The sequence below is a fragment of the Pezoporus occidentalis genome, unplaced genomic scaffold, assembly GCF_034315485.1.
Source record: "Pezoporus occidentalis ecotype Australia unplaced genomic scaffold, CSIRO_AGI_Poc_V1 ctg122, whole genome shotgun sequence".
NCBI classification, from domain to species: domain Eukaryota; kingdom Metazoa; phylum Chordata; class Aves; order Psittaciformes; family Psittacidae; genus Pezoporus; species Pezoporus occidentalis.
In genome coordinates this window covers 253,110-279,731 of record NW_026913016.1, presented here as the reverse complement: position 1 = coordinate 279,731, position 26,622 = coordinate 253,110, and the positions used below count along the sequence as shown (strand labels likewise).

Sequence of the window (26,622 nt, the reverse complement as noted above, 5' to 3'; positions counted from 1 at the left end):
CCCCATTTAGCTCCTGGTAACCTCTCCCTCTGTAGCAGAAAGCTGGGGAAGGGACAGGGCTAAAGCAGTGGTCCTGTGGGGGACATGACACTGAGCTCAGCAGGGCAGCACATGAAGGCTGGCTGCTTCCTTAGTGAAGAATGGTCTTTCCACTGCCTCGAGATTCCTGCAGAGGTGATGGAACCACCCCAAGGCTGACCTTGACTGAGCATGCTCTGTTCTGCAGCACCAGGATTTCTTCTGAGCCTGTGGGAGCACCAGGGACAGTAGACTCAACCTTCAGCCTCTTCTTCACGAAATTCCCAGAGCCTCTGGAGCTGGATCCTCTGACTGGGCCTGAGCAGGACCTATGTATCTGCATGAATTTCAGGTATTAGCTTGCTGCAGAGAACAACTTCTGAGTTCTAGAGCATTCAAACTCTAGCTTGTTCCGCTTTCTAATTTATTTCTGTCTTTGTTTTCTGTTCTGTTTCTAACATTTCTATACATTTCTGTTTATTTCTGTGGTATTTATTTTGTGCTTATGTTCTGAGATGACATAATGGGTATTGGAAATTGGCTACTATCCTGTCTTGCTTACAAAGGACAGGAGGACAAGGGAAAAAAAAACAGATGTGTGTGGAGGCTAAGTCACTTGCTGTAACTTTAAGATTAAGCAAATTCTCAATGACAGAGTTAAAGGAAAAAAAACAAAACAAACCCAAAACCCCCCAAATAAATCCTCTTCTACTCTAATATTCTTACTTGAGACTACCTTCTCTGTTTTATGGAAGGGAGATGGGAACTAATGAAAATAGTGGTTGGCTGTTAAAAGCCACAGAAAGGTTACGACATGTGTTGGACTTTGTCATTTCCTGCCTGTTTTGTACTTGGGCCTTGCTTCCTCTCTCACTAGAATAATTTAACTTCAAGTCTTCTTACTTTTTGAAAGTAAAAGCAAACTTTTCTTACGTTATCCTACAAGAGTTTGTGCTGTCAGAGGTGACGTCTCCAGCAAAGGGCAGGTTGGAGTATCACACCTAGTAATAGTGGGAAGTTGTTGAAGATTTCTGCAGTGGACTTGCATAGAAACCACAGGTAAAGTAAAATTTTTGCTACTACTGAGTGACACTCAGCTTCTGGGGGAGGGGAGGGGGGAAGGAGTAAAGGCTTATTTAGAAGCAGTTAGACTGTTTTGTGAAATAAGTAGCTGGCCTTACCATTTTTCAGCTGCTGGTGGAAAAGAGAGGCTGTGTGAAGAAGAATTATTAAGATTTGGGTTGGTAGCGTTAAAGTCCAGGTTGGACAGAGCCTTGGGTGACATGGTCTAGAGTGAGGTGTCCCTGCCCATGGCAGGGGGGTTTGAACTAGATGATCTTAAGGTCCTTTTCAGCCTGAACTATTCTGTGATATGGCCAGAAAAAGAGAACAGATGTCCATGGGGGATATCCCAGCACACAGAGAAAATGATGTGGCTCATGTGAGTCCTCATTGAGAGAGAATATTAAAATCTTCTGTTTCTGACTCTGTCTTTGGCCCTCTTTTACTTGCAAACCTCTCCATGCTTCTTTGCTACATCTTTTTTTTTCAGTAAGGAATTGGTGTTTACTTGTTTCTGTGGAGGACAGGAAGGAATTAGTGTTTCCTCCTTGTGAGTTCATGGAGGGCACTGGAGAAATTTGGGGACAGCTGTTTTTCTCTCCTCTGTTAACTTGCAGTCTCATGTAGCAGAACTAGCTTAAGGAAGACACTGCTATGAATGATTGTCCTCCTCCAAATAAAAAGGGTTTAACACGTAGGGTGTGACTTGCTGGCCCGCCCTTGGACCTGTTGTTGGATCAGGTATTTGCTGAGCAACCTTGAAAATTCTTGTGTTACCCCTTATGACTTGTGTGTGGCTTTCCAAGAGGAAGTAAGCTGGTTTTCCTCCTGCCTGTAACTGTTGAAGCTCCTGGGCGCTGGTTTCCATCCCACTGCTATCCTAAGAGCAGGCTTTGCCTTTTCTACTCATAGTTGTTGCTGGATGAGCAAAGCACCAAGGTTCAGGGGATGCAGGTGAAGGAGCAGTTGGAGAACAAGTGCTAGCAAGCTCTGCTGTCCTCTGTCCTGCTTGGCCTCAGTTTGCTTTGTGTTTTGTCCCAGTTTTCCTGCTCCAGGTGTTTTGTGCATAATGGAGAAGATGGTGAGAAGAACATGTGCGTTTTGCTCAGATGGGGAGGCTGGTTCTGTGATGTATATTGCCAAAGAGCGAAATATTGCAGCTCATCAGGATTGTCTGGTGAGTGGCTTTGAGCTGGTTGGTACCTAAGAGGAATGGAAAAGAACTAAAGTGGTAGTTTCCACTGCTTGTCCATTTTTAACTCTGCAGTGGTGTCTGAGTGAAAAAGTTGGTTATCCAAATCAGCAAGCTTGTATTAGATTGAAAGCAACAGGTTTGGCTGGAATGTTGGAGAGAGGGAGGACACTGCTGCATAGTGATTTGCGGCATTTTCATGTGTGTCTGTTCCTGGTCAGTGTTTCTAGACACACATCTAGTCTAGCGGTAGGAATAGGCCTTCTTGAGATACTTCTCAGCCCACAGAAAGTTGTGTGCTTACTTAAAAGTCATGAGAAAGGGGAGATTTTCTCGATCCCTAGTGTTTGCTCTGTCAGTCAGTGCTCCAGGAAAGCCAAGACCCTCATGCCCGACCAGTCTGTCAGCATCCCATTATAGTGACCCTTCACCTCTGATCCTGTCCTGCTGTGGATCAGAGGGTGATTCCACTGGCCTGTTGAGGAAAATGTGCCAACAGCATCAGGGCAACCCCTCAGCGGGTCTGCCCATATGAATGTGTTACCCACTGCCAGCGACTGCTGGCTCCCATGAAGTATTAACACTGCAAAATAACACTCTTGGTATCAAATCCTGACAAATTCAGGTTCATGGATTGCAGGTTATAATACCTGACTGCAAAAACAGATTTAAAGCATTACACAGACAAGCTCTAATCTCCAATAAAAGTGTTAAGTCCGCATGGAGTGTAAATCTTACCCAGTGGGTGTCCTTATGGGTGAGGAGACAGGTTCAGCCCATAGTCTCATCCCAGCAGTTATGTTGGAGTCTTCCCTGACTTTTCCTCCATCTTCAGCTTGCTTCTACATGATTTCTTTATGTTTAGATGTGATTCCAGTCATACATACTGTTGTTACCGATTCGTGTAAAATGCTTTTCACTTAAAGATACAGCCAATAAAAAATACAAAGCTCATGCTGAGTGAGGGGTGGTTGTACCTTGGAGGTGGGGAACTTTGGGATGGAAGTGTGCTTTGGTATTACAATGAGGTATAATGAGCAAGATTTACCTAAGGCAAGTGATTTTTTTTTTTTTTTTTTTTTTTTTTGCCACAGTTGCTGGCTCAGCTATGGACATCTCTAGTATTTCCCGTTTGACAGCTGCTATGCAGTTTATCATCTGTATGGTACCATCATGTTCCTAGTCCTGCTGGGAGCACAACAAAGCCTGGCCACAGTGTCTCCACTCCTCTCCACCCTCCCTTGCTCCTATAAGATAGCAGGTTGTATTACCCAGGGAGCCATGGTGGAGCAGATTCCATGCATTACAACAGTCCTGAAAGTGGCAACTGTATTTTACACTAAAAAGTTTTCTGTATTACTGCAACTTCTGTTAGACCCCAGTTTTCTCTGTGTCCTGGGTTCAGCAGTAGTAGTCATTTTTCTCCTTAGTAGCTGGTGCAGTGCTGTGTTTTTGACTTTCAGCCTGGGAACAGCACTGATAACACCGATGTTTTTAGTTGTTGCTCAGTAATGTTTAGTCTGACCAAGGACTTTCTGAGTCTCATGCTCTGCCAGGAAGGAGGGGAAGCTGGGAGGAAGCAGAGACAGGACACCCAGACTAGCCAAAGGGGTATTCCCTTCCACAGCACGTCATGCCCAGTATAGCAACTGGAGGCAGTTACCCAGGAGGCCTAGATTGCTGCTTGGGTTGTGCTAGGTATTGGTCAGTGAGCGGTGAGTGGTTGTGTTCTCTTCCCTTGTTATTTCCCTTATCATTATTATTATTGGTGGTAGCAGCAGTGATTTGTGTTATACCTTCGTTACTGGACTGCTCTTATCTCACCCGTGGGAGTTACATTCTTTCAGTTCTCCTCCCCATGTCTCCAGGAGCAGGAGGAGGAAGAAGTGTGGGGAGTGAGCAAGCAGCTGCATGGTTCTGAGTTACCGGCTGGGCTTAAACCATGACACGCTAGCTCCACCGCATGCTCCACAAGTGATTTTCCCACACTTATACCTTTGCAGGAAAATACTCATATCACTTGATATACCTAGGTAAAAAACTTCCCAGTCTGTGCCTTATTTAAAATAAGGGATAAAAGTACCAGAAACTGATTGTATAAAAATAGCTGTCAAGCTCTAAGCATGCTGTGATCTGGAATGTGTTCATTCTTCTTGCAGCAAGTATGTCTCCCCTTTATTCCAGGGTCTCAGTGGGGCTGGTTCTTGTTGTGCAGAATCCGTTATAGATGCCGTATTTTTCCTGCTGTGGGAGTCACTCTGTGCAGGAGATGTGATTGCTGCTGGAACAGCTTTCTGGCTTTCCTCATTTTTTCTACTACCGTTGTCTTGCTTTGGGTATTTTTTTTTTTAGCAGAATGTTTGAGAACATTTGATACACTGTTTTACAGTGTTACTTGGATGTTTTCTTTGCAACGGGTTTAGTTAGGGCTATAATGTTGCTCCAGTATTGAAACATTTTCTTTCTGTCTTCTTCTCTTCCCCTCCCTCCCCCCACCCCAATTGTACCAATTTCTCTGCTTTGGGCTTCTCTGTGCTGTTTGGGATTTTGCAGTTAGCTATCACCTTCTGAGCAGACAGACTATGCCTGCCTGTTGATGTAAGGGCAGTTCAATTTTGTTTGGAATTAGCTCTACAGTGCTATAATACGTAGGGTATTGTCATGGTTTAAGCCCAGCTGGTAACTCGGAGCCATGCGGCTGCTCGCTCACTGCCCCTTTTCTTCCCCCCCCTGCTCCTGGAGGGATGGGGAGGAGAATTGAAAGAATGTAACTCCCACAGTTGAGATAAGAACAGTCCAGTAACTAAGGTATAACACAAACCACTACTGCTACCACCAATAATAATGATGAGGGATATAACAAGGGAAGAGAATACAACTGCTCACCACCTGCTGACCGATACCCAGCCCAACCCAAGCAGCGATCTAGCCCTTCCAGGTAACTTCCCCCAGTTGCCATACTGGGCACAATGTGCTGTGACATGAAATACCTCTTTGGCTAGTTTGGTTCAGGTGTCCTGTCTCTGCTTCCTCCCAGCTTCCTGTGCCCCTCCTCCCTGGCAGAGCATGAGACTGAAAAATCCTTGGTCAGAGTAAACATTACTTAGCAACAACTATAAACATCAGTGTTATCAGCATTGTTCTCAGGCTAAAGTCAAAACCACAGCACTGTGCCAGCTACGAAGAAGGAGAAAAATGACTGCTACAGCTGAAGCCGGGATAGGTGTATATATATATATATATATATATATTTCTATAATGGCCTAACGGTTGGACTTGATGACCTTAAAGGTCTTTTTCCAACCTAGCCTATTCTATGATTAGGAAAAACGTTGCTAAGAACTTCCCTTTCCTCTCTTACTGTCATGGCTCAGCACTTCTGTGGGAATGAAAGTGGCCCAGATATACATGTATACATTTTCTGTGGGTTTCTCCCAGGCTTTATACAATGTTCCTAGGTTTCTCCTACAGTCAACTGTTGTCAGCATTGGACTGCATGAAAATCTTATTGCAGAGCAATACTGCACCCAGCTGTAAGGTGGAGCAGCTGGGTAGACAACAAGATGTTCAAGGTGTGGAGGTCCTTCAGGTGACTAGCTTCTCCTTACTCTGGCCAGCCTGGACTTGCAGACTTCCTTCATTCACGCTTTTTGCTAAGTTCACTTCCTCATCTTGTTATCTTTTCTTAGCTTGCTTTCAGTTCCTTTGAAATCTCCTATATGTACAGAAGAGCTACTTTTAACTAGTAAAAGGTTTAAGCACCTTGTTCAGTGTAGGTGAAGCCTTTTTAAAACAGAAAAATCAGCCTCAGTTACGGCAAGTTCAAGAAGAAAAGATGTGCCCTTCCTCCCTTTTCTTCACTGGTGACTGAATCCCTCTATTAAATTTTAATATAATCTCTTTTGTTTTTAGTTATTTTCTTCAGGATTTGTGGAATCTGAAGAATATAACCCAGATAACCTGGATCTAAGGTTTGATGTGGCATCAGTGTTGAAAGAACTCAAGAGAGGAAAGCGGCTGGTAAGGAGTTTCTCTCTACACTTAGTCCTGTCTCCAAGTACTGAAGGTTGTCTAGTCAGTTTATGTTTGAAAAAAAAAATGCAGAAAAGTACTTACTTGGTCTACTAAAATTGGGGAAATCGCAGATTTAAGAGTTAGAAACATTGATTTGACATTGTATTTGGCAAAATTTAGTTAATTTTATATTAAATTTGTGTTGGATACCTGGCCTTCAAGTCCTTAGTCTAAGTTTCCTAAGAGATTTTGTAAAGGACTAAGGCAGTGCCTGAACTAAATTATGCAATCCATGAGTATAAGGGGAAACACCTTCTGGTTTTAGCAGAAGGAAGGTTATTTGTATGAGGTTTTCTTACTGGCTTTGTCTTCAGCTGTCCTCCTCCCTTACATCCTGGGTAGAAGTCTTTCCATTGCAAAGTTAGCCTGGAAAACATAAATACACTAGCACACTGAAAGCACAAAAAACCTTGGGCAAGATTTAGGGGAGGGGAAAAATTGCCCAGTACAGTCACGTTTGCAGCGGTTTAGAAATTCATCAGTATGAAATAGAGATAAGATAGCAAAAAGGTGGTTGAAATAATGACCAGGATAGGAGGTTGCAGGAGTGAACTTGCACGAGTTACACAGAGGCGACTGCAATGAAAGATTTGATTTTTTTCCCGCAGGATAGCATTTGCCTTGTGTGGCAAGATTATCAGGAGCTGTGTGCAATGCTTACCTGTGGAACCTCATCCTGTTCTAGGTGTGCAACTTCTGCCGCAAGAAAGGAGCCACTGTGGGCTGTGAGGAAAGAGCCTGTCGCAGAAGCTACCACTACTTCTGTGCACTCTGTGACGATGCAGCCATAGAAACAGATGAAGTAAATGGAGTCTACCGGTATTTAACCAAGTGTTTTCTAACAAATGATTGTCAAGGGTTTGCTGGTGGTGTCAGGAGGAGAGACTTACAAATTGTGTTGTTTTAAAAGGAAATATGTTATCTTCTCTTGAAGTGATGCTTGATCCTCTGTTCACAAGCAATAGGGGAAATGTTTTCCTTTCAAAGGAAAACATCACAGTAGTGGGAGGGAATCTGTTCAGTGTTTGAGCCTGCAACACACCTGAATGATCAGTAGGCCGAAACTGAGGAAGGTCAGTCCTTACTGGCTAGCTAGCCCGTCTTCAAGGACCAAGATTTTTACTAATGTCACTCAAATTCTCAATTTCTGTTGGCTCAGAAGCTTAATTAAATGTGCTCTGAGCACAGAGCACTTCTTTGTCTGTTCACATTAGGAAAATTCTGATAGAGAATTTTGTATGCCCATCAAACACCACCTTCTGTTTCAAATACATTGTTAGTATTAGCACAACTAATCAGACCTCGAGTAAATATTTTTGTCCTGACTACGCGAGCCCTGGTCTCTGCTTCCCTTGCACTGCCTGTGTTGCTGTTAGATGGAACAAGTTGTTTGGAGGCTGTAGGTGAAGGGGTTGAGGAACTGCGAGTTTGACTTTTTAAAGAGCTGAAGTTATAGTAAAGTCTGAGGTAAAAAAACCAAAACCCTAATGTCCGACTCTGTGCAAGGCAAGAGAGATCACAGGCCATGTGTCGTGGTTTAAACCCAGTCAGGTAATTCGTTCGCTCACTTCCCCCCCTTTCTTGCCCTCCCCCTGCTCTCGGAGGGACGGAGAGGAGAATCGAAAAGAATGCAACTCCCACGGGTTGAGATAAGAACAGTTTAGTAACTAAGGTATAACACAGATCACTACTGCTACCACCAATGATAATAATGATAAAGGAAATAACAAGGGAAGAGAATACATCATCTCACCACCAGCCGACCGATAACTAACCCCCCCAGCCCGACCAAGCTCTGACCGATACCTCCTCCAACCCTGCAGTCTCCCAGCCCTTCCGGCTAACTCCCAGTTACATCCTGGGCATGACGTGCTGTGGTATGGAATACCTCTTTGGTCAGTTTGGGTCAGGTGTCCTGTCTCTGCTTCCTCCTGGCTTCCCCTCCTCCCTGGCAGAGCATGAGGCTCACAAAGTCCTTGGCCAAACCAAAACATCACTATCAGCTCTGTTCCCAAGCTGAAAGTCAAAACACAGCACTGCACCAGCTACCAAGAAGGGGAAAAATGACTGCTACTGCTGAACCCAGGACATTATCCACCCCTTATTCCATACCATTCACGTCATGCTCAGATCCCACATTTTCAATACACCCATCACTCCACTCTTATCTAAGTGCATGGACTATAAAGCTATACCCCTATAAAGCTGCTGAGTCCATCTGGTCCATGATGTCAGGCTCCATCTCTTGTAACAGTCTTCCAGAGCAGGAGAGACTGTGTGCAGTGTTCACACTTGTGAATAACCTGGGCAATAGTGTCCATTGCTAAATCCACCCCTCGATCATGAGTCCATCTCTGTGTTGCATCTCTGCTCTGATGGCCTGAAGTGCATTGGGCCCACCAGGCTTAAAATAATTCACTGTCCCCTTAAGCAGTTGTTCGGTAGTGAAATTCCAAAGTACTGGAGGGGCCCACTGACCTAGATACTTGCCCATACTATCCCACACACCCTGCCACTCATGGCTGTCCAGCCTCAGGGAAAATCTCTCAGTCCTCCTACATCGTCGTCTGACCCCAGACAAGACCCAAACCTGAATCTGCTTAACTCTTGAAATCAGTAGTGGGTAAAACACACTCTGTATGCGTGTTAGCATGGTGATTCCCATCACCATCAGCAAACAAGTCTCAACAGCATTAAAAGGCCATTCAAAAAATTCAAAACTCTCAAATGTAAATGGTCTGGGGGGACGACTAGGAGGGTAAAAGGATGTCTCCTTCCCAGGTTGAGCACCTGAGAAGGAGAAAAAAGATGTGTAATTGCTAAGCACCTCCATCATATACCTCCCAAAGTATAAAGGTGGTGACCACACTGGGAACATAAGCCAGATCAGTTTCATGATCAATGATTCTATTGTATTACAACTCATTACCATAAAGTACAATGGGATAAAAACCTTAGCCCAAGCCCCACACTTGAAAAACACTAATACAGCAAGTACCGGATGGACGTAAGATATCATATACTGAAACTGTGAGATCAAGAGGAACAACCTTGAGAGCCAATAAATCAGCATTGTGACGAGTGACTATCAATCCAGTCAGATCTGTTCTTATCTCAACCCTTCGTGCCCCACGTTGGGCGCCAAAAAAGAACTGTCGTGGTTTAAACCCAGTCAGGTAATTCGTTCGCTCACTTCCCCCCCTTTCTTGCCCTCCCCCTGCTCTCGGAGGGACGGAGAGGAGAATCGAAAAGAATGCAACTCCCACGGGTTGAGATAAGAACAGTTTAGTAACTAAGGTATAACACAGATCACTACTGCTACCACCAATGATAATAATGATAAAGGAAATAACAAGGGAAGAGAATACATCATCTCACCACCAGCCGACCGATAACTCACCCCCCAGCCCGACCAAGCTCTGACCGATACCTCCTCCAACCCTGCAGTCTCCCAGCCCTTCCGGCTAACTCCCAGTTGCATCCTGGGCATGACGTGCTGTGGTATGGAATACCTCTTTGGTCAGTTTGGGTCAGGTGTCCTGTCTCTGCTTCCTCCTGGCTTCCCCTCCTCCCTGGCAGAGCATGAGGCTCACAAAGTCCTTGGCCAAACCAAAACATCACTATCAGCTCTGTTCCCAAGCTGAAAGTCAAAACACAGCACTGCACCAGCTACCAAGAAGGGGAAAAATGACTGCTACTGCTGAACCCAGGACACCATGTTTGTCCTAGACTAATCTGGTAGACCATCTAACCAGTACTTGTTTCAGGAGGATGTGGACTAGTGCAGTCAGCAGCAGTGGAAGATGGGTCTTTTTGTGCTCCTGGCTGCTTCACTAGGGCTCTCAGTCCAAAATAAATAGGTCTTTCTGGTAAGCTGTAAGCCCAGCCTTAGAGAAGATTATATGGTTAGTTTATGCTTAAAGTCTTTGGGAGCCTGCAAAGCTCATGAAAGAGTATAGCTGGGGAGAGGGAAACTTCTGTGATCGCAAAATAAATGCTGTCATCATGCAGCTTTGGAAAGGATGCCTCAGGCCAAAGAAGACTGAACTTCTTATGATGTTGAAAATGAATGGGACTGATAACAGTCTAGATACTAACTGGTAAAGGAGTGGTTGAATACATGGTTTGGTCTAGTGGGTTTCTGAGCTGATGAAAAACGTATCCAAAGAGAGAGTTCCGTCGAGAGAGATGGTGGTTTTAAATTCTGAGTTGCTGTTGTTGTGATGAGCAGCAGTGATTATCAAAACCAGGAGGCATTCAGTGCTGTAGAAGTGGCTACTAAAACGAGAGGTGGGAAATAACTGTTGTTTTTACTGCCATCCTGCAGAAATGGTAGTAGGGATGTGCTTCCAAGTAAAGTGGCCGGAGTACTAAAACATACTACCCTTCCAAAGATGTTCTTGTACTTAGGAAGACTGTTTTTAACTGAGAAGAATAGAGTTAAAGGGTGGGAGGAAAAAAACAACCTCCAAAAGGCAATATTGGAAATTCAGCGATGTAAATAAGGTGTCTTCTATACTCAGCTGTCTGACTGAATTGTTAGGCATGCATAGATCTGGGTTTTTTTGTGCACCAGAATGAATTTAATGCCAAACAACTGGCCCCTCAAGGAATCAGGCTGCGTTTCTTAAGTCGCTGCTTCTGTTTTGTTAAAGGAATTACAATAATTAGAAATATCCTAGTAAAAGCAGTTTCCTTTAAAAACTGCTTCCAAGCACTTGAGCATTAGTCTGGGCAAATACATCTGTATTGAAGAGATCAGCTAAATCACACTATTGACAAAGCAGTTTTGCTTAAAAAATGATTTGGGATCCTTCTGTAAGAAAGGCATATTATAGAAGCTGGTTTATTATTGTATTCAGAAGATAAAGAATATTTCTAGCTGTATTTGTTGCATTTTTCCTCTTCAAAGGAGTTCACCTTGCTCTCCTAGAACCAGAAAAAACATTCCCATCTCATATATTACCAAAGTCTTTAAGGAACAAATAGATTGATCAGTTTTAAGCTACTGGATCTCAAACAGGGTGCCCTACTGCCACAGGACTGGGGAGCACATCGTAGGCAGGGGAAAGGGAACGGCATTGAGATCTCCAAGTGTGGCAGTGCCAGCATGTCATGCAGGGCTTACCAGTTCAAGCTGACTGGGAAGCAGATGTATCTAAAGAGGTTCTGGACCTGGCCTGAGCCAGACAGGGCAAAGGGGCAGAACCGCAGTAGCTAAAATTGAGCAGTATCAGTACTATGGTATTTCATCTTGACAACATCCATCTCATTTTAATAAGGCATTTGAACAAGAGCACCTCAGACACATTTCACCTGGTGTGGCGATCACTGTGGCAGACTCGGGATTGGAACACGAAGGAGGTCCACACAGAGTGGGATAATGGAACTGATGATTCAAAGCTTCAGTGCTCGGAGTCCACTGAGGTTCTAAAAGTACAAATACAAGCTTGTGCATGTGTGGGATTTCAAGGCAGGTCTTTTCCTAGGTGGGCAATGTGGAACAAAAATCCTGATCATTCTTTTTTAAGCATCTTCCAATGAAAAGAGGGGAAAATATCTGTTAAAATCAGTCAGCATGACTCTGTTTACATATTTATTAATACTTTTTCTCTTTTTCTTAAAATTAAACTTAAATTTTAGAGTGTTCTGCCCAAAACATGACCCAGGCAATAGGACCAATCACTATGGTGAGTTTCTTTAATGGCTTCATTGATTTAATTTGTTTTAAAAGTTTGCATCCTAAAGTCAGTTACTTATTTGAACAAAATAAATGTTGTTCCACCTTTATATTGAATTATTCTGACTTGTTCAGGCAGGTAGGCTCAAGCAGCTTGTAAAATCCATGTGTGACATGAGAGTTACGCTGATGAATGATGCACAAGCTTGCACTTGATTAGCAAAGAGGGGCTGCTACAGGAGAGGTCACCTTGGGATTTTTAATGTGTATTTACATTCACATATTCACATTTGCATCTTCTCTATTCACTGCAGTAGGTTTTTTAAATAGGGCCTTTCATTCTGAAGGATCCCAAACAGCTTTCTAAGTGTAACAAAAGGGTTATACAACCCCTGTTTAAGGATTGCTTCCTTTGCTACAGAAATGCCGCTGAATTGGGCAGTCCTGGTACTTGCTGATTCACAGGTAGTCGGGAATCGCAGTGAATTAACCAGCTGAAGTGGTGACTTTGTTAACCGAAAGCACACAGTCCTGCTCAAAATGGAGTGGGGTCCTAGCCTGGCCTTCACTTTGAAGATAAGCTCAGTCAAACTGGGAGCACCAATGCTAAGAGTGGGGTGCTCACACTGAAATGGAGCAGACTTTGGCTAATCATGATAAGGCCTGGCTTCACCCTCATGCCATTCGGGGTGGGTTAGGTGATCGTCATTTAAACTTGTAGTCACAGGTCTGGGGCTGCTTTGCCAGCCATACAGTCCATTTAACACCTGACACTGCTGTGGCTCACTAACCAAATGCAGCTTTATTTCACTCAGTAGTTTTGCTTTTTATTTATCTGTAGTTCTGAGGCCTGACATTCCCTCCCTTTTTAAAATGAATTTGATTCCTTTGGGTTTAGGATTGTCACTCTGCTGGATCTGTCCAGGCTGGTCTCCTGCCTGACTACTGGACAGAGCCAGGATTGCTGCCTGTCCAGTGTAAGATGAGATCCGGGCATTAGGTCCAGCCCTGTTAGACCACCTCCTTCAGAAGGAAGGCATAAATCTCATGAAGTTGAAGGTCTTTGTGTCTGCAAGTGCTGTCTGTATAGTGCATGGGCTGTTCATTTGGAAGAGGGATCCTCTAGAGGAGATCTTCCAGAGGCACTTAATTTGGAGACCTTTTGTTTTATGAGGGGTAAATGGATTCTGCTGGTAGTAGCTGTCCTGGCTCATGTGTGAGCGCTGTGGCTCCATGATAGTGTTTTGACTTTCAGGATCCAACTTGGGTGAAGCAGCTCAGACATTTCTCTGGGGGAGGGTTGTGTGGGAGGAGGAGCTGTACAAAAGGGCTGCCTCTCCAGTCTTGTTTTCCCTGGTAGCTTGGAGAAAATGGGGTGAGGGAACATCCCCTGGTTCTTGGTTCAGACGCACATTTCTGTGCTGAAATGTTGAGGCGCTGCTGTGTAGTTGAAAGGGGACAGGGTGCCTTAGGGGCTGAGAAGTTTCCTTGCATCTCTGTAGCAAGAATGGGAGGGCAATTTGGACTTTGAAATGGGCTCCAACTTCTGCTTAACTGGGAGTGTTGGATGTACCTAGAGTAAAGGCTGACAAAGGTGGAAGAGTGGAGAATACTGTGGGCATCAGGAGTTGGGCTGCTCTTTCGACTGTGCTCCTTTTGTTTTATAAGACATCCCTAAAGCAAACATCGGGAGAATCCTGCCACATGTCAACGATGTCATGCTGTGCAGCAAGGAACACTTTGTGCCTGCACTAGCATCTCCTAGACTGCTCCAAAATAGTTCAGCTTTATTTTGGATGAAGCGAGAGGCAGATTTCCTTTCAGACCATGAAAAAAGCAAATGTACGGCACTAGTACCTAGAACCCAAACCTGTTTCAACAGCCTTCCTGTACTAACTCCTCACGCCTCTTTTCCTGTTACAAATCAGGAACAGGAAAAAAACCTAAGTGCTGCCTAAAGGATATAGTTAAATGGGAGAGGGGCATGTAAAACCTTCAAGTTTTGGTAGGTGGTTAAACCCTTCCTTCTTTGGCTTTCTCTGCTCCTGCCATGTCTTCCTTGCAGTTACCTCTCTCTGCTTGTGATGCTGTAGCTGTTACTAGCAACTGCCAGCTAAGATGTTGGAGAGAGGCTGGTGCATGCTGACAGAAAGGGCAGAGTGAAAGCAAGTGGTTTTGCAGAGTTCTCATGCCACGTCACTGAAAACACATTGTAGCATAAATACTACTAAACTGACAAGGCTTCTGGGAGAGTCATTATATCAGTGGGAAACTTAAGGCCATTTGCATGTCTTTGGGACACCTGACTTAATTATTTATGTAGTCTCAGTTTTGAGGGTGTATTAACTTAAACAACAATTGACTGGGGAAAAAACGAGTCATCTTTAATAAATTTACCTGAAGTTTTTACCTCTTAGTGGTAGTGCTGCTGCGGTGTTCACTGTGCCACAATCGAAACTGGTATGTTAAAAACTGGGGTTTGCTTTATACTGAGTTTAAAAGGCAAAGTGATAACCTAATGCAACAGTACTGGCATTTCTCCTTAATGGTTCAGGCTTGTTATTTTTCTTACATAGAAATGATGTGAATTCCACTGAAAATGTTGGGTATTTGGGGAAGCTGAAGCATACTCTTGCCTTGCCACCTGAAGTGCCTGACTTCTGTAGCTTTTTGGGAAAAGAGAGAGTTTGAATGATGGGAAGTCATCAGTCTGAGGTTGACACGTTTGTTGCTTTGTTGTTTCTTGATTTCTAGATACAGCTAATAAGAGGAGAAGACATACACTGAAATCTTGCACCATGGCGGAACAAATGGTAATTCTGAATTTAAGTAGTTCTAAACCAGGAACCCGCTTTTGCTACAGCAAAGGGCTTCTTCAGTGAAGTGTTTTGACAGTGTGCTCAGAGACAGATGTCCTCACAGAAGCAGTAAATTTTCCTTTACAGCTGCCTTGTTCTCATGTTGTCATTCTGTCAAACACATTTGCATTTGGAGCTGCTTCAGGCAGAGCCAGTGCTGCCCTCGGGTAACTTTGTGTAAATGCAGTAGAAGCCTCTGAACCAGGCTGGCTCAGTGGCTGTGGTCGTGAAGTGACTGGAGAGAGCTTCCCTTTGGGGGCTACTTTTCTTGGGAAGTACTGTGCCCCTCAGATGTGCTTAGAGCTTGACACAGTCTGCATGAACACCTGCTTTTCATGAGACACTTGGCCTTTTGAACCAACATTTAGTGGTTTGTAAGCCTGTGCTCAGGGTAGCTAGAATGTTCTCAGTGCCCATCAGACTGTTCTCAGCTCTGCTGGTGAAGACAGCCCTCTATGGGTTCGGGAGCTGTGAAGCAGAGCATCTATCTGGTTGCAGGGGTAGTTGTTTTAGAGGCTGTTGTTTGGCCTGTCTCCACAGCAGTATGCATGGGGAACTCCATTGACTCTAGGGACTTTCTCCTTTCTAGAGGAATTGCCATCAAGCTTTCCGTGGGGTAAAAAAATGTCTTTCCCAGGGCTTGAGATTAAAGGGAGATTGTGTGAGGGGATGTGGGCAATCTTGACAACTTTTACATAGTACTCTCTTGAGGGTAGGTTATTTGTCTCCAGGAATTTCTCAGCTGTAAATCCACATACATTCCCAGTGGTATAACAGATCCATCTCACCAGTTGCCCACAGTAATGTGCTGTTTCTGCTGCTCTCCAGTGCTAGCAATCTCAGAAATCAATACAAACACTGCAAATAAGAAGCTTAGTGGCTTCAGGATTTATACCTGCAGGATATACTGTTTACCATTGTGTAAGCAGTGCATGTTTGCACTGGTGGAGTTCTGTGCAGAGCTTAAGGGTTGTTTGTAGTCCTGCAATATGACATGAAACAACCGAGAATGACTGCATCCTGTCCAAAAGAAGGAAAAATATTCCCCTTTTGTGAATTACAGAGTCACAGACTGGTTTGAGTTGGAAGGGATCTTAAAAGATCATTTAGTTCCAACGCCCCTGCCATGGGCAGGGACACCTTCCACTAGACCATGTTGCTTCCAAGCCCTGTCCAACCTGGCCTTGAACACTGCCAGGGATGGGGCAGCCACAGCTTCTCTGAGCAACCTGTGCTAGGACTCCACCACCCTCACAGGGAAGAATTTTTTCTTAATATGTAATCTAAATCTCCCCTTTGTCAGTTTAAAGCCATTCCTCCTTGTCCTACTCTACATGACCTTCTAAGAAGTCCCTCTCCAGATATCTTGTAGGCCCTTTAGGCACTGGAAGCTGCTGTAACGTCTCTCCAGAGCCTTCCCTTCTCAGTGCTGAACAAGCGCAACTCTCTCAGCCCGTCTCGATAGGAGAGGTGCTCCAGCCCTCTCATCATCTTCATAGCCTCCTCTGGACTTGCTGCAACAGGTCCATGTCCCTCATATGTTGGGGGCCCCAGAGCTGAACACAGCACTGCAGGTGGGGGTCTCATGAGAGCAGAGGGGAAGAATCACCTTCTGACCTGCTGGTCATGCTGCTTTTGATGCAGCCCAGGGTATGGTTGCTGGTATTCCAGTGGTTGAGGGAGCTAAACATTGTTTGCACCAGGAGGCAGCAGTAGGCATTTGCTCATGTCTGTGCTATTTGCCAATGCAATAATTCTGGGGGCTGGTGTCCCAGGTGTTGGGCTTTTCTGAAAGAGATTTTGCTTTGAAGCAATTTTTGCTTTCCTTTTTAAAAACAATGTCTGGAGAGGAGTATCACCAGCTTTGCAGAGAAGCTGACTGTATTCACAGGTATACGGGCTGCTTTTTATCTCCCTGCCAATTGTAGAGGCAGGGTAATGAAAAACAAAGCAGTAAATGTCAGTATGATGTAAAAATATGTAATTTTGATTTTCTTGCAGAGCACACAAGAGACAGCAGAAGAAAACAGTTTACGAATACTAAAAAGAAAAAACAACAGGCATAAAGGTGTGACTTGCTTTATAGAACAACTGGGAGATACTGTGATGGGCTGTATTGTAGTTCAGAGCTTGGAGCTGGGTGATAGCAGCTATGCTGCAAAAGTATCTCCATTGCATGTTGGGATTATGCTGCTGCTTGGGAGGCTTCAGTGGAGATTATTCACCTTCCCATGGCTGTGCTTAGTGCATGGGCATGTATTGGAACAGTACGTGCTGCCTCAGGTTTTGTTCTGAATCTTTATTACCCCCATAAAGAACAGGGAACATGTCAAGAATCCTGGAATACTTATGGGGCATCTGGTGTAAGTGAAATGACGTTTCTTTTCTCACAACAGTCTCCAGTAAAATGTACCAGTCTAATAGAGACTGGCAGACTTCCCTGAGCTGTCCCACAGCACTTTCTGTTTGAACAGCCCATTGGATGGATCTTACCGAAACCTGTCACTGACCTGCTGCTTTGAGATGAAGACAAAATAGGTGGTTATTTCCCTAACAATCCACATCTGACAAAGCAGGCCTCTAAAGTGGGCTGTGATAAATGAGTTTCATGCCTGGATCACCTGGAGTAGAAGTAGCCTCAATTTTCTTACCAAGTCTAAGACTGATTCACTTCTTGCATTGTTTTCTATCTGTCTTTCAATCCACAGGGTGGTCCTGAGCGTTGGAAGGAAAAAAAAAAAGCAAGACAAATCACTTGGTTTCCTATACTGTGGATAGTGGGAAGCTTTGCGAATGGTGCCTGTAGGTCTGTGGGGATACTTGCTTTGGATGAACAAAGCTAAATCTGGTGCTTGCGAAATTTTACCCCCAGTGCAATGCTTGCATTTGTCTGACCACATTTTTGTTCCCACTGGAAAAGGCTGAGTGGATAGATGAAGGAGCCAGAGATTTGTCAAAATGGTTGTTTCTGGGAGTGGGACTTTAGCCAAAGTTCTAGTTTCTGAAGTGAGCAAGTAAAAGCCACTATAGAGATCACTTCTGACAAGTGTTTTTGTGTTTCAACAGTGCGAGTAGACTTTCTTAGGAAATGTAAGCAAGCTGGGCTCCTGGATGACATATTTGAAGAAATGCTGGACACACTTCACCTGGCACAGGAAAAACTGATGGATGACAACACTTCAGAAACAGGTATGGAGACCCAGGGGAGAATCTGCTCTCAGAGCAGAACTCCAGCCAGGCCCTGGGTCACCTTCCCAGGGATACTTCCACAGCATTAAATCATAATTCAGCATGCTCTAGCAAGGCCTTCCAACTTGAATTTTTGAAGCCACTTTTTGCCCATTGGCATAAGCATAGGGAGGTTTAGCCAGGCCACTTCTCCCAGGCACTTAGAAGTCCTGAGGAGAAACTGGAAGGTTTTCTTTGGGTTGTAAGTCTGTGTCGTTCTTACAGCTTCACGAGAGGCACCAGGTATCTGTAAATATCAGCACTTCCTTTTGAGAGAAAAATCCCTGAGTATGTACATTTTAAGTCTTTGAATGATTAGTTAGAACTTTATTGTCAACTCTTAATGTGTATTTCACGGTTTCATCCTTTTAAGTATTAGCTTGTATGAAGACTTTGTTCTTGGAGGATTCCACTCCAGTGTTGCGCTGTCCACAACAGCTAAAAAGAACATTTGAAACCTTCCTTTCCTGTTGTCCTCCCAGCTTTACAAAGTTATGAATAATACCATGGGATAAAGAATGCTGATTAATGCAAAGTGCACGCATGTCTGAGCATTAGTCCTACCTGGCTAAATCTTCATCATGAGCAGCTTGTGTGTAACATGACAGCAGCTGCTGGAAGCAGCAGTGAGGTCCAGGACACGTTTAGGGGCTCACAGTCTTCACATTAAGAATGTCTTAATAGTCATGCAAACTCTGTAGGTGTTTTGTGTTGTGTTCTGATGAAAACCCCAGCTATGAAATGGAGGCATCATCCTGGGCTGTGTTTTAACACTGAGCAATGCTAGTGCTGTCCTGCACGTTGCACAGTCTGTCAGGAGGAGCTGGTGGGGGCAGCCCTGCGATTACTCATGCAGTCCTGAATGAAACATAACTGAAGTGTATACTTGTTCCTCATTTTTAAATGGACTGTTCAGGTGGTGCACACCCAAAAGGGAATTACAGGCAGGTCCCCTTTCCTATTCTCTGTATGGAAACTACACAAAAAAAAGAAAAAAGAATTGACAAATTGATCCTTCTTTCTTAAGATGGATTATATGAGAAGGAAGAGATCTTAAAACCTTGAGCAGTCAGTATGAAGTAATTACTGGTTTGTGCTACATCTAACATAGGGCTCTGCATTAGCATGAGGGTTCTGTAAACCTTTACTTGATAATACTAAATCAAATTCTCTCTTTCCGTAGAGTATGAAGAGACAGTAATGTCACTCTTTGACTGTGGACTGTTTGAAAATATACTGACAAATATTCATTCGGGTACGTGAGCGCAGCTGTCAGAGCAGCAGCAGTTGCTCTGGGGTTTGGCACTGAGGCTGGTTGTCTGGGCGTTTTGATAAAATGACCATTGAAAATGAAAATTCCAAGGAACTTTTTTCCGACATTTATCTAAACAACTGTAAAAAAGCCACTGGTACCGGAATCTTTAGAAGCAGTGCTAGAGGTGGCTGGCTGACCTGAAGGGGGAGGCAAGTCACAGTTCCAGAGCTCTCAAAGATCTCCCTCTCCTGCAGGGTGCTCACCCATCCTGCATCTACAGGTTATTGCCCTTCCTCCTCCACAGTTGTGTTAAACACAGTTCAGAGTGTTAAAACGCTTTGAGCAGAACTGATGTGGACCTGATGGCAGTTTTGACCGAGTGGTTGGAGTGAAATGAAAACAAGGGCAGGAGCAGTTGCTCGGGACCACCAGTGTGGAAGGGAACTCTGGGTTGTGGATTCTGCTCTCAGCTCTTGTAAGCACCAAGGTTAAAACTGTTTTTCAGATAGGCAAGTCAAGTCTCTTACTCCGTTTCCCTCTGACAGTTAGCAGCCTTCTTCTAACTTCTGCTTTAATTTATCTCTGTGAAAAGGGAAATGGGCTTTAATGAGCTGAGGTTCAGTGCATGAAGGTGATGTTTGGTGATGTTTGCAGTTTCACTTTCACTTGACTGGAAAAAGCCAGGCTCCTCTCTTGCCTCCTGTTCTCACATTTAAATTCTCCTTCTGGAAACAGGAGCAATCGGTGTTGCAGTTACTGGAGACAGTTCCACCAGTGCATCATCTGAGGGCATTAACACATCTCTGCTCAGAACTTCTTGTGTGATGCAGCTGTGGATGACATTTGGTTCTGTCACAGCTGCATCAATTATTTCATCCTTTTCTAAGCTTACAGGAGAAATTCTTGATATTGGCACCTACATACACACAACCCTGTGATTCTTGTGCATAAAAGTTGCCCCTCTCCAGTTCCCTGCTACATGAGTGGCTCAGTTCTTCCTGTACTTCACAATCTTCTTTTCTGATACTGCCAGCCTACTTTTAATTTGAAGGTCAAAAATGGAAACACACATCAAGTTGATTCCAAAACTGATCCAAGAAGAGCTCTTAAAATGAACCAGTGAGCTTACAGTATACGGGTGACAAAGTGGTGACTGTCCTGCTTTGTGTTTTCTTCTGACATACCGATACTTCAGCTAGTCCTTGTGTACAGGACAGAGTCCATCTTTTTGTGAAGAGACGAGGCATACGGGGTGTTAGACTACAGCTTCTGCTGCAGAAAGACAGTTAGACTAAGCCTTTGAATGTTAATGCATATATAGCATGTATTTTTAATTAATAATAGTTACATACAAATGAAAGCTTTTAACACTCTTTTTTGTAATAGGAACAGAGGAAAAAATCCAGGAACTTCTGGAAAGCAGAAAAAAACTGGATGCTAAGATTGAGCTACTGCAGGACTTGAAAGAAGTTGACCTTCTTACCCAAGAGAACACTGCGAGTACATCTAGTACAATGTCTGAATAACCCCCAAGTCTGTCTGTATTGGTGTTAATATTTAGGATTTTCTAATGGTAGAAACCATAGAGCCCATCTTGTCAGTGTCTGAGTAATTCCCTCTGGCCCTCACCCCTACCCCAAGATAGGGATACAGGCAAGAAGTGGGTGTTCTACTCATTTTTATACCTCACATAAATTTGCGGTAATTTTAAGTTGTCCCTTTCTTTAAATTTTCCCCTGCAGCAATGAGCATTACACACCAAATGTTAGCTTTTTCTAAAGCTCAGTGAAACCCTCCAGTGAAGACTTTGGTTTCCTCTCAGACAAGGGACCACCAGCTGCCACAGAACAACACTTGTTAAAGTCACTTCAGCTGTGGGAGCCCTCTTCTGACTGTGCTGTAGCTGCTTCACTGTCTGCAGGACAGTGATGGTTTAAGGATCATATTGCTGCTTCGGCTTTCCAAAGAAGATAAAATTAGCAGAACTTGCACTCAAAGAAGCCTTCTGAATTATAAACAGGAGTTTTTTTAATTCAGTGATTCTTGATTGACTGCTCAACATATAACTAGTTCTGCTGTAACAGTGTTTGCAAGCAGACCCAAAACAGTTGGGCGTCATACTCTAAACAACATGTAAAATGGGTCAAGGAACAAACTGTCTTCCTTTCACTAATAAGAAAGGATACGACTTCCATCTGTTTTGTCTTTAAAAAAAATGTTTTGAATACAAAAAAGCACTGTTTAGCTACAAAAGGGTAAGTTAACAAAATAAAATCTTTATAAGAAAGCTGTGTTTAGTCATACTCCCCTGCCCCACGGGACACACCAGAGGAAGGGGTGTGTTTTCTCACCATGGTTCAGCAGCACCTTGCCTCTCAGTCGCAGATCCAGAGTGAGCTGTTGGTTGTTAAACACTTATACTCTCTGTGTGACTGGTAAAAAGTCCTGCTCTGTATGAAGGTGGTGATGGAAAGTAACAACTTTCACAACTTAAGCTCCTGAAGTAGAACTATGAGGCCATGGCCCCAACAAAATACCAGTATTTTTACTTGCTTACACAGTCAGGCCTGCTGGCTGTGCAGGGCTAGAAATACAACCTTCTGCTTGCACCAAGGATTCACTAGCAACTCCCACCTACAGGAGTCTTATTAACATGGTGTCCTGAGTTCAGCAGTAGCAGTCGTTTTTCTTCTTAGTGGCTGGTGCAGTGCTGTGGTTTTGACTTTCAGCCTGGGAACAGCGCTGACAACACCGATGTTTTTAGTTGTTGCTCAGTAATGTTTACTCTGACCAAGGACTTTAGGACTATCCGAGGCTCATGCTCTCCCAGGGAGGAGGGGAAGCCTGGAGGAGGCAGAGACAGGACACCTGACCCAAACTAGCCAAAGAGGTATTCCATACCACAGCACGTCATGCCCACTATATAAACTGGTGACAGTTACCCAGAAGGGTGAGTTCACTGCTCGGGTTGGGCTGGCTATTGGTCGGCAGGTGGTGAGAGGTTGTATTCTCTTCCCTTGTTATTTCCCTTATCATTATTGGTGGTAACAGTAGCAGTCTGTGTTATACCTTAGTTACTGGACTGTTCTTATCTCAACCCGTGGGAGTTAACATTCTTTCGACTCTCCTTCCTGTCCCTCCAGGAGTTGGTGGGGAGGACACAAGGGGAGTGAGAGAATGACTGCATGGTTCTGATTTATGGCTGGGCTTAAACCACAACACATGGAGCTTGGATTTATCTGCTGTTGGGGGGCAAAGATACAAATTTTTAGTAAAAGACTTAAAAGCTCACATGAGCTCTTTTTCACTATTTACTGATGAGCTTCAGAGCATCTTAGAGGACAAGTCCTGGACTCTTGTGTTCCACCCCCTGCCAAGCTCAACCTTTAGCCTAGAATTTGCAATCCAAAACAAGTTGTTTATTGGAAACATTTCTGACACATTTTGAAGCATTCTGTCAGCCTGTCCTAGGCTGAACTCCATCATGCTGTAGAAGCTCCCTGGCCTCTCTCAACCACCCAAATTTCTAGGCTCTGCACAGTCACAACCCCAGACTTAGACCTGCAGTTAACCTGAACTTCAACTCTGACGTTCCAAATCCTCTGCTTTACTCTGTAGTTGGTGCAGATGTAGCACCTTAAAAGTATTCAGTAAAAATAGGAGGCTGTGTCCATACATATGTGCTGTAAGGTTGAAGTCACATACGGAAGAGCCATAGTTTGTCAGCACTGGTGTCTACAAATAAAGCTACCCTTTTCTGAAGTTGAGATTACAGGTATTTGTCAAGCACAGTGAAACTGGTAAGCCTCAGTCATTCATACCTAGGCTGTGGGGTTGGGCAAACTTCTTTCAGGTAAAGCAACTTCTATGCTGTAGGTAACACAAAAAGCTTGCCAGTTTCTTCAAAGGCTAAATAAGTTCACGAGTGACAGGTATAAAAAAAAGTTAATTTTATTACATGTAGCTTACATTTAGACAACACTTAAATGCAAACCCCCTGCTTTCAGAAGACTGTATTCCTTCCCTTTCAAGGGAACTGATGCAATCTGGAGTCATTCAAGAGGAAATTTTTTCCATTAGCCATTATAAATATTGCTTGAACAGATTATGTGAAGTATACATTGCAGCTTATATTAAGGTATACTCAAATACAGAGACTGACTTCTGATTAGATTTGCTAGTTACCCCTTTCTTCAAAGTCACTCGTGTAGGCTTTGCGGATGGATTATTTGTGCACACTTTTCTAAGCACCAGATGCTTGGTTAATTACACGCAGCAAATGGCAAAGTCATTCACAATCATGCAAATGCAGTACGAGATTTCCATGCCATTTGCTTCTCTATAATCCCAGGGAGTTAATTATTTAAGTGACAGTCAGACTAGTCTCCAACTCCCAAAGAAATTGGAAGTCTTGAGAGGCAGTGCTAGAACTCTGATTTCCCAGGCTAAAGAGGCATCCTCAATGCTGGCTAGTAGCTTCTGCACACCACCATGTGTCCTCTCTCCAGCTGAAATCTTGAACTCGTTCCACTATCCAGGTTTGCTAAATGCAAGTGAATATTTTGCTTGACATTTTTATAACAGTTCACTCTTGAGCATGGAAAATTTTTGTTTCCACTGTGGCTTTTCACGTCTTCTGGTATGAGAGCCAGGCAACACTCAATTTTACCTGTACAGTTACAACATGCTGTTATAACTGCAGAAAATCCCTGCAAACAGCCATAACTTACAGCCTCATTTCAGTTCTTAAAGGCTCCACATTTACTGGCTTTAGCAATGAATTCCTTTAGCAGAGGACCATCCATTTGCCAAAACGCTGTGGTTTGTGTCACTTCTGTCAAGTGATTGACACAAAACTTAAAGCAGAATTCCTCTAAGTCCTAAACAGAAAAAAGAAAAGAAGAAAAAAAATCTCATTATCTTTACTTTCTCCAGCACAGAAAATGACATTTAGGCACAAACACCTGTATATGCTTTATTTTTACAGATGAGCCCAACACATTAACCCAGTGGCTCCCAATGCTTTTCCCCCAAACAGTCACTATGTAAATGCAACAGAAATAATAATTCTATCCATGTATCATGGTTACAAGGGGCACAGTAGCCATAACTTGTTCTCACTATGTAGCTGCAGTCACAAAAATCAGCTGTTACGAGCAATATGTATTTTAAAAGTTTCCCCACTTTAAGAGTTTCACCTGCACTCACTGACATTTACTAAAACACAATACAAACAGGAGACCTCAGGGTAATGATATATAACCAAGACTGTGGATTTAGCAAATTCAGCTCTTTTGTTCCGTAACTGAAATCTATCTATCTGTAAGGTTGCTTGGCTTCTTGCTTAGTTAAGGGCTTAACTAAAGCCTTGAAGTTACATGTCCCCCAGGATCACTGCAAGCATATACTAACTGGATAGTTTTAAAGCTAAGTTTAGGCAGAAGGCCTCTCTGTGCCTTAGAAACAGACTCTTGTTATAAGGAGAATTACAAAATAGCAACTCCCCACCCTGTTCTAATTCCTCTATTGTGTTTTAAGTTTGTAGAACTAGTACTTCACATGTGAGAACTCTCCCTTCCTCAGCTGCTCAGCACCTGGGGCGCTGCAGGAAGGCACAATACATTTGCAGAGCTCTTTAAGCCACTGATTAATATTCACAATACTGAACACTACAGCAACTGTGTGCCAGTGAGAGTTCTTGACACAACAACAATACAAAAATATATCCTGGCCTAAACCCAGGCATTCTGAAGCTGCAGATCCTGGCTTGTGTGGCATCTGTGCAATGAAAAAAGACAAGCTTATTAGAACTGAACACCGATGGTTTTCTTGGTTTTAAAGAGCAGAATGAGCTAGCATTTGTAACAAAATTGCATCATACACATTACAATATTTTGCACTGCTTTATTTAAAAAAAATCATATCCAAGTCAATGTAACAAAAGCATACAATAAACATATTGTAATAGTAGTAATTCTGGAATATTTAAAAGTTCTGTATTGAAAAAAAAGGCTGAATTTCATTTGCAGATGGATGCACTCCCAGCAAATTATCCTTGAAATATAGGCTTAAATGAGTAAAGGCACGAGGTACATCCAAGGATTATTTTAAGAGCTACTACAAGCAGCCACACATGATGTAATTCTAGCCACTTCAACTCAGTCACCAAAAGAAAGTACAGGAGAGTTTTGTGTCATAGAGGTATTTCAAATTAGCGAAGCAGCTTCTTTTAACTGTGGTCTTCCAGATGCAGTTCCTTGAATGCACTACATCACCCAAGCAATTTCAAGCTCCCATCCAGCATTACTGCACGTAAAAACCACTTTTTGTTTAAAAAACAAACCCTAGGTGTCACCCATTCTCTCCTTGATGTATCATTTAAGCCTATGGTTCTAACTTCATTTTGCTAGTGAGGTACAGCCAAGGCACAGTAACTGGATTTCTCCTACACTTTAAAAGCAGAATCAATCACACACTGAACACCCATCCCTTAAACAATCTTTTGAGGCTAAAATGTGGAAATTTTCCTATTTTCCATGAAATCTCACCAAAGAAATTGTTATTCACAGTAGAGCTGAAGCTACAATTCAGACACGAACACAGCCCTTTAGGTAAGGTGTTATCAAAAAAGCAACACACAAGGCTCTGAAATAAGTTAGGGCACTTTCACGCCAATCACTGGGTATTAAGTACAAGAAAACGCAATGAGCTGATACACTGAGTACCAAAACTGCTTTATAAGCATAAGTAGCAAGCCAACCAAAGTTGCAAACATGATGTACAGATACTACGCTGAACACAAATAGCCACAGCAAGACCAGGAATACATCCTGGTTAGTCCACAAAGCAGCATGTTAGCGATGTAGTAATGAAGTCAGACATGGTGCAATAGAGAAGTTTCTCTAGCCTTCCCCCCTTTTCACACACTTGTTCTCTGTCCTCAGCATTTATCAGGCCCACAAAGGAGTTCTTATCCTGCCATTTTGTCATACTGTGAAGACTGAAAGTGTATTTAATGGTAGCTAAAACAAAACAAGCCAACAAAAGAAACCTAAATGCACTCAGTCCCCAAACCCACCACCATATGGCAACACACACAACACATAACCTTACACCTTAGTAACTTCAGGCTTACAAGACGCTTTTCTCAATGTTAGTGGTTTTGTTTTGTATTTAAACCCCTCCCCTGTTTCAGAGTTAGTGTTTTCGAATGTTTAGTCATCTTCATCTCCCCCCCCCGAACAGTAATTCATGA

The 26,622-nt window shown here is 43.4% G+C and overlaps 2 protein-coding genes across 6 annotated transcripts in view; one reads left to right on the top strand and one right to left on the bottom strand.

Moving 5' to 3' along the window:
- The first annotated feature begins 247 nt into the window (after window positions 1–247).
- PHF11 (PHD finger protein 11) lies at window positions 248–21,654 on the top strand. Of its 3 annotated transcripts, XR_009962516.1 has the most exons (12): window positions 248–370; window positions 965–1,077; window positions 2,122–2,257; window positions 6,185–6,292; window positions 7,032–7,165; window positions 11,990–12,036; window positions 14,781–14,839; window positions 16,886–16,952; window positions 17,951–18,073; window positions 19,296–19,367; window positions 19,622–19,842; window positions 20,754–20,884. XR_009962516.1 is itself a non-coding variant. In XM_062607333.1 (11 exons), the coding sequence occupies exons 3-11, from the start codon at window positions 2,150–2,152 to the stop codon at window positions 20,891–20,893; spliced, it is 858 nt and encodes a 285-aa protein (XP_062463317.1). In that variant the 5' UTR covers window positions 260–370; window positions 965–1,082; window positions 2,122–2,149; the 3' UTR covers window positions 20,894–21,654. The 3 variants fall into 3 exon arrangements, 2 of the variants coding, with proteins under 2 accessions (XP_062463317.1, XP_062463316.1); XM_062607333.1 differs by lacking the exon at window positions 19,622–19,842 and having other exon boundaries at window positions 260–370; window positions 965–1,082; window positions 20,754–21,654; XM_062607332.1 differs by lacking the exon at window positions 19,622–19,842 and having other exon boundaries at window positions 263–370; window positions 20,754–21,654.
- A 1,648-nt stretch (window positions 21,655–23,302) lies between these two features.
- RCBTB1 (RCC1 and BTB domain containing protein 1) overlaps window positions 23,303–26,622 on the bottom strand; it is a 25,732-nt gene continuing 22,412 nt past the window's right edge. For 2 of the 3 annotated variants that reach the window (XM_062607319.1, XM_062607318.1), the window contains one exon: window positions 23,303–24,247. In XM_062607319.1, the coding sequence (XP_062463303.1) occupies window positions 24,225–24,247 (23 nt within the window). In that variant the 3' untranslated portion in view covers window positions 23,303–24,224. The remainder of the gene's footprint in view (window positions 24,248–26,622) is intronic. The other variant, XR_009962514.1, reaches the window with a different exon arrangement.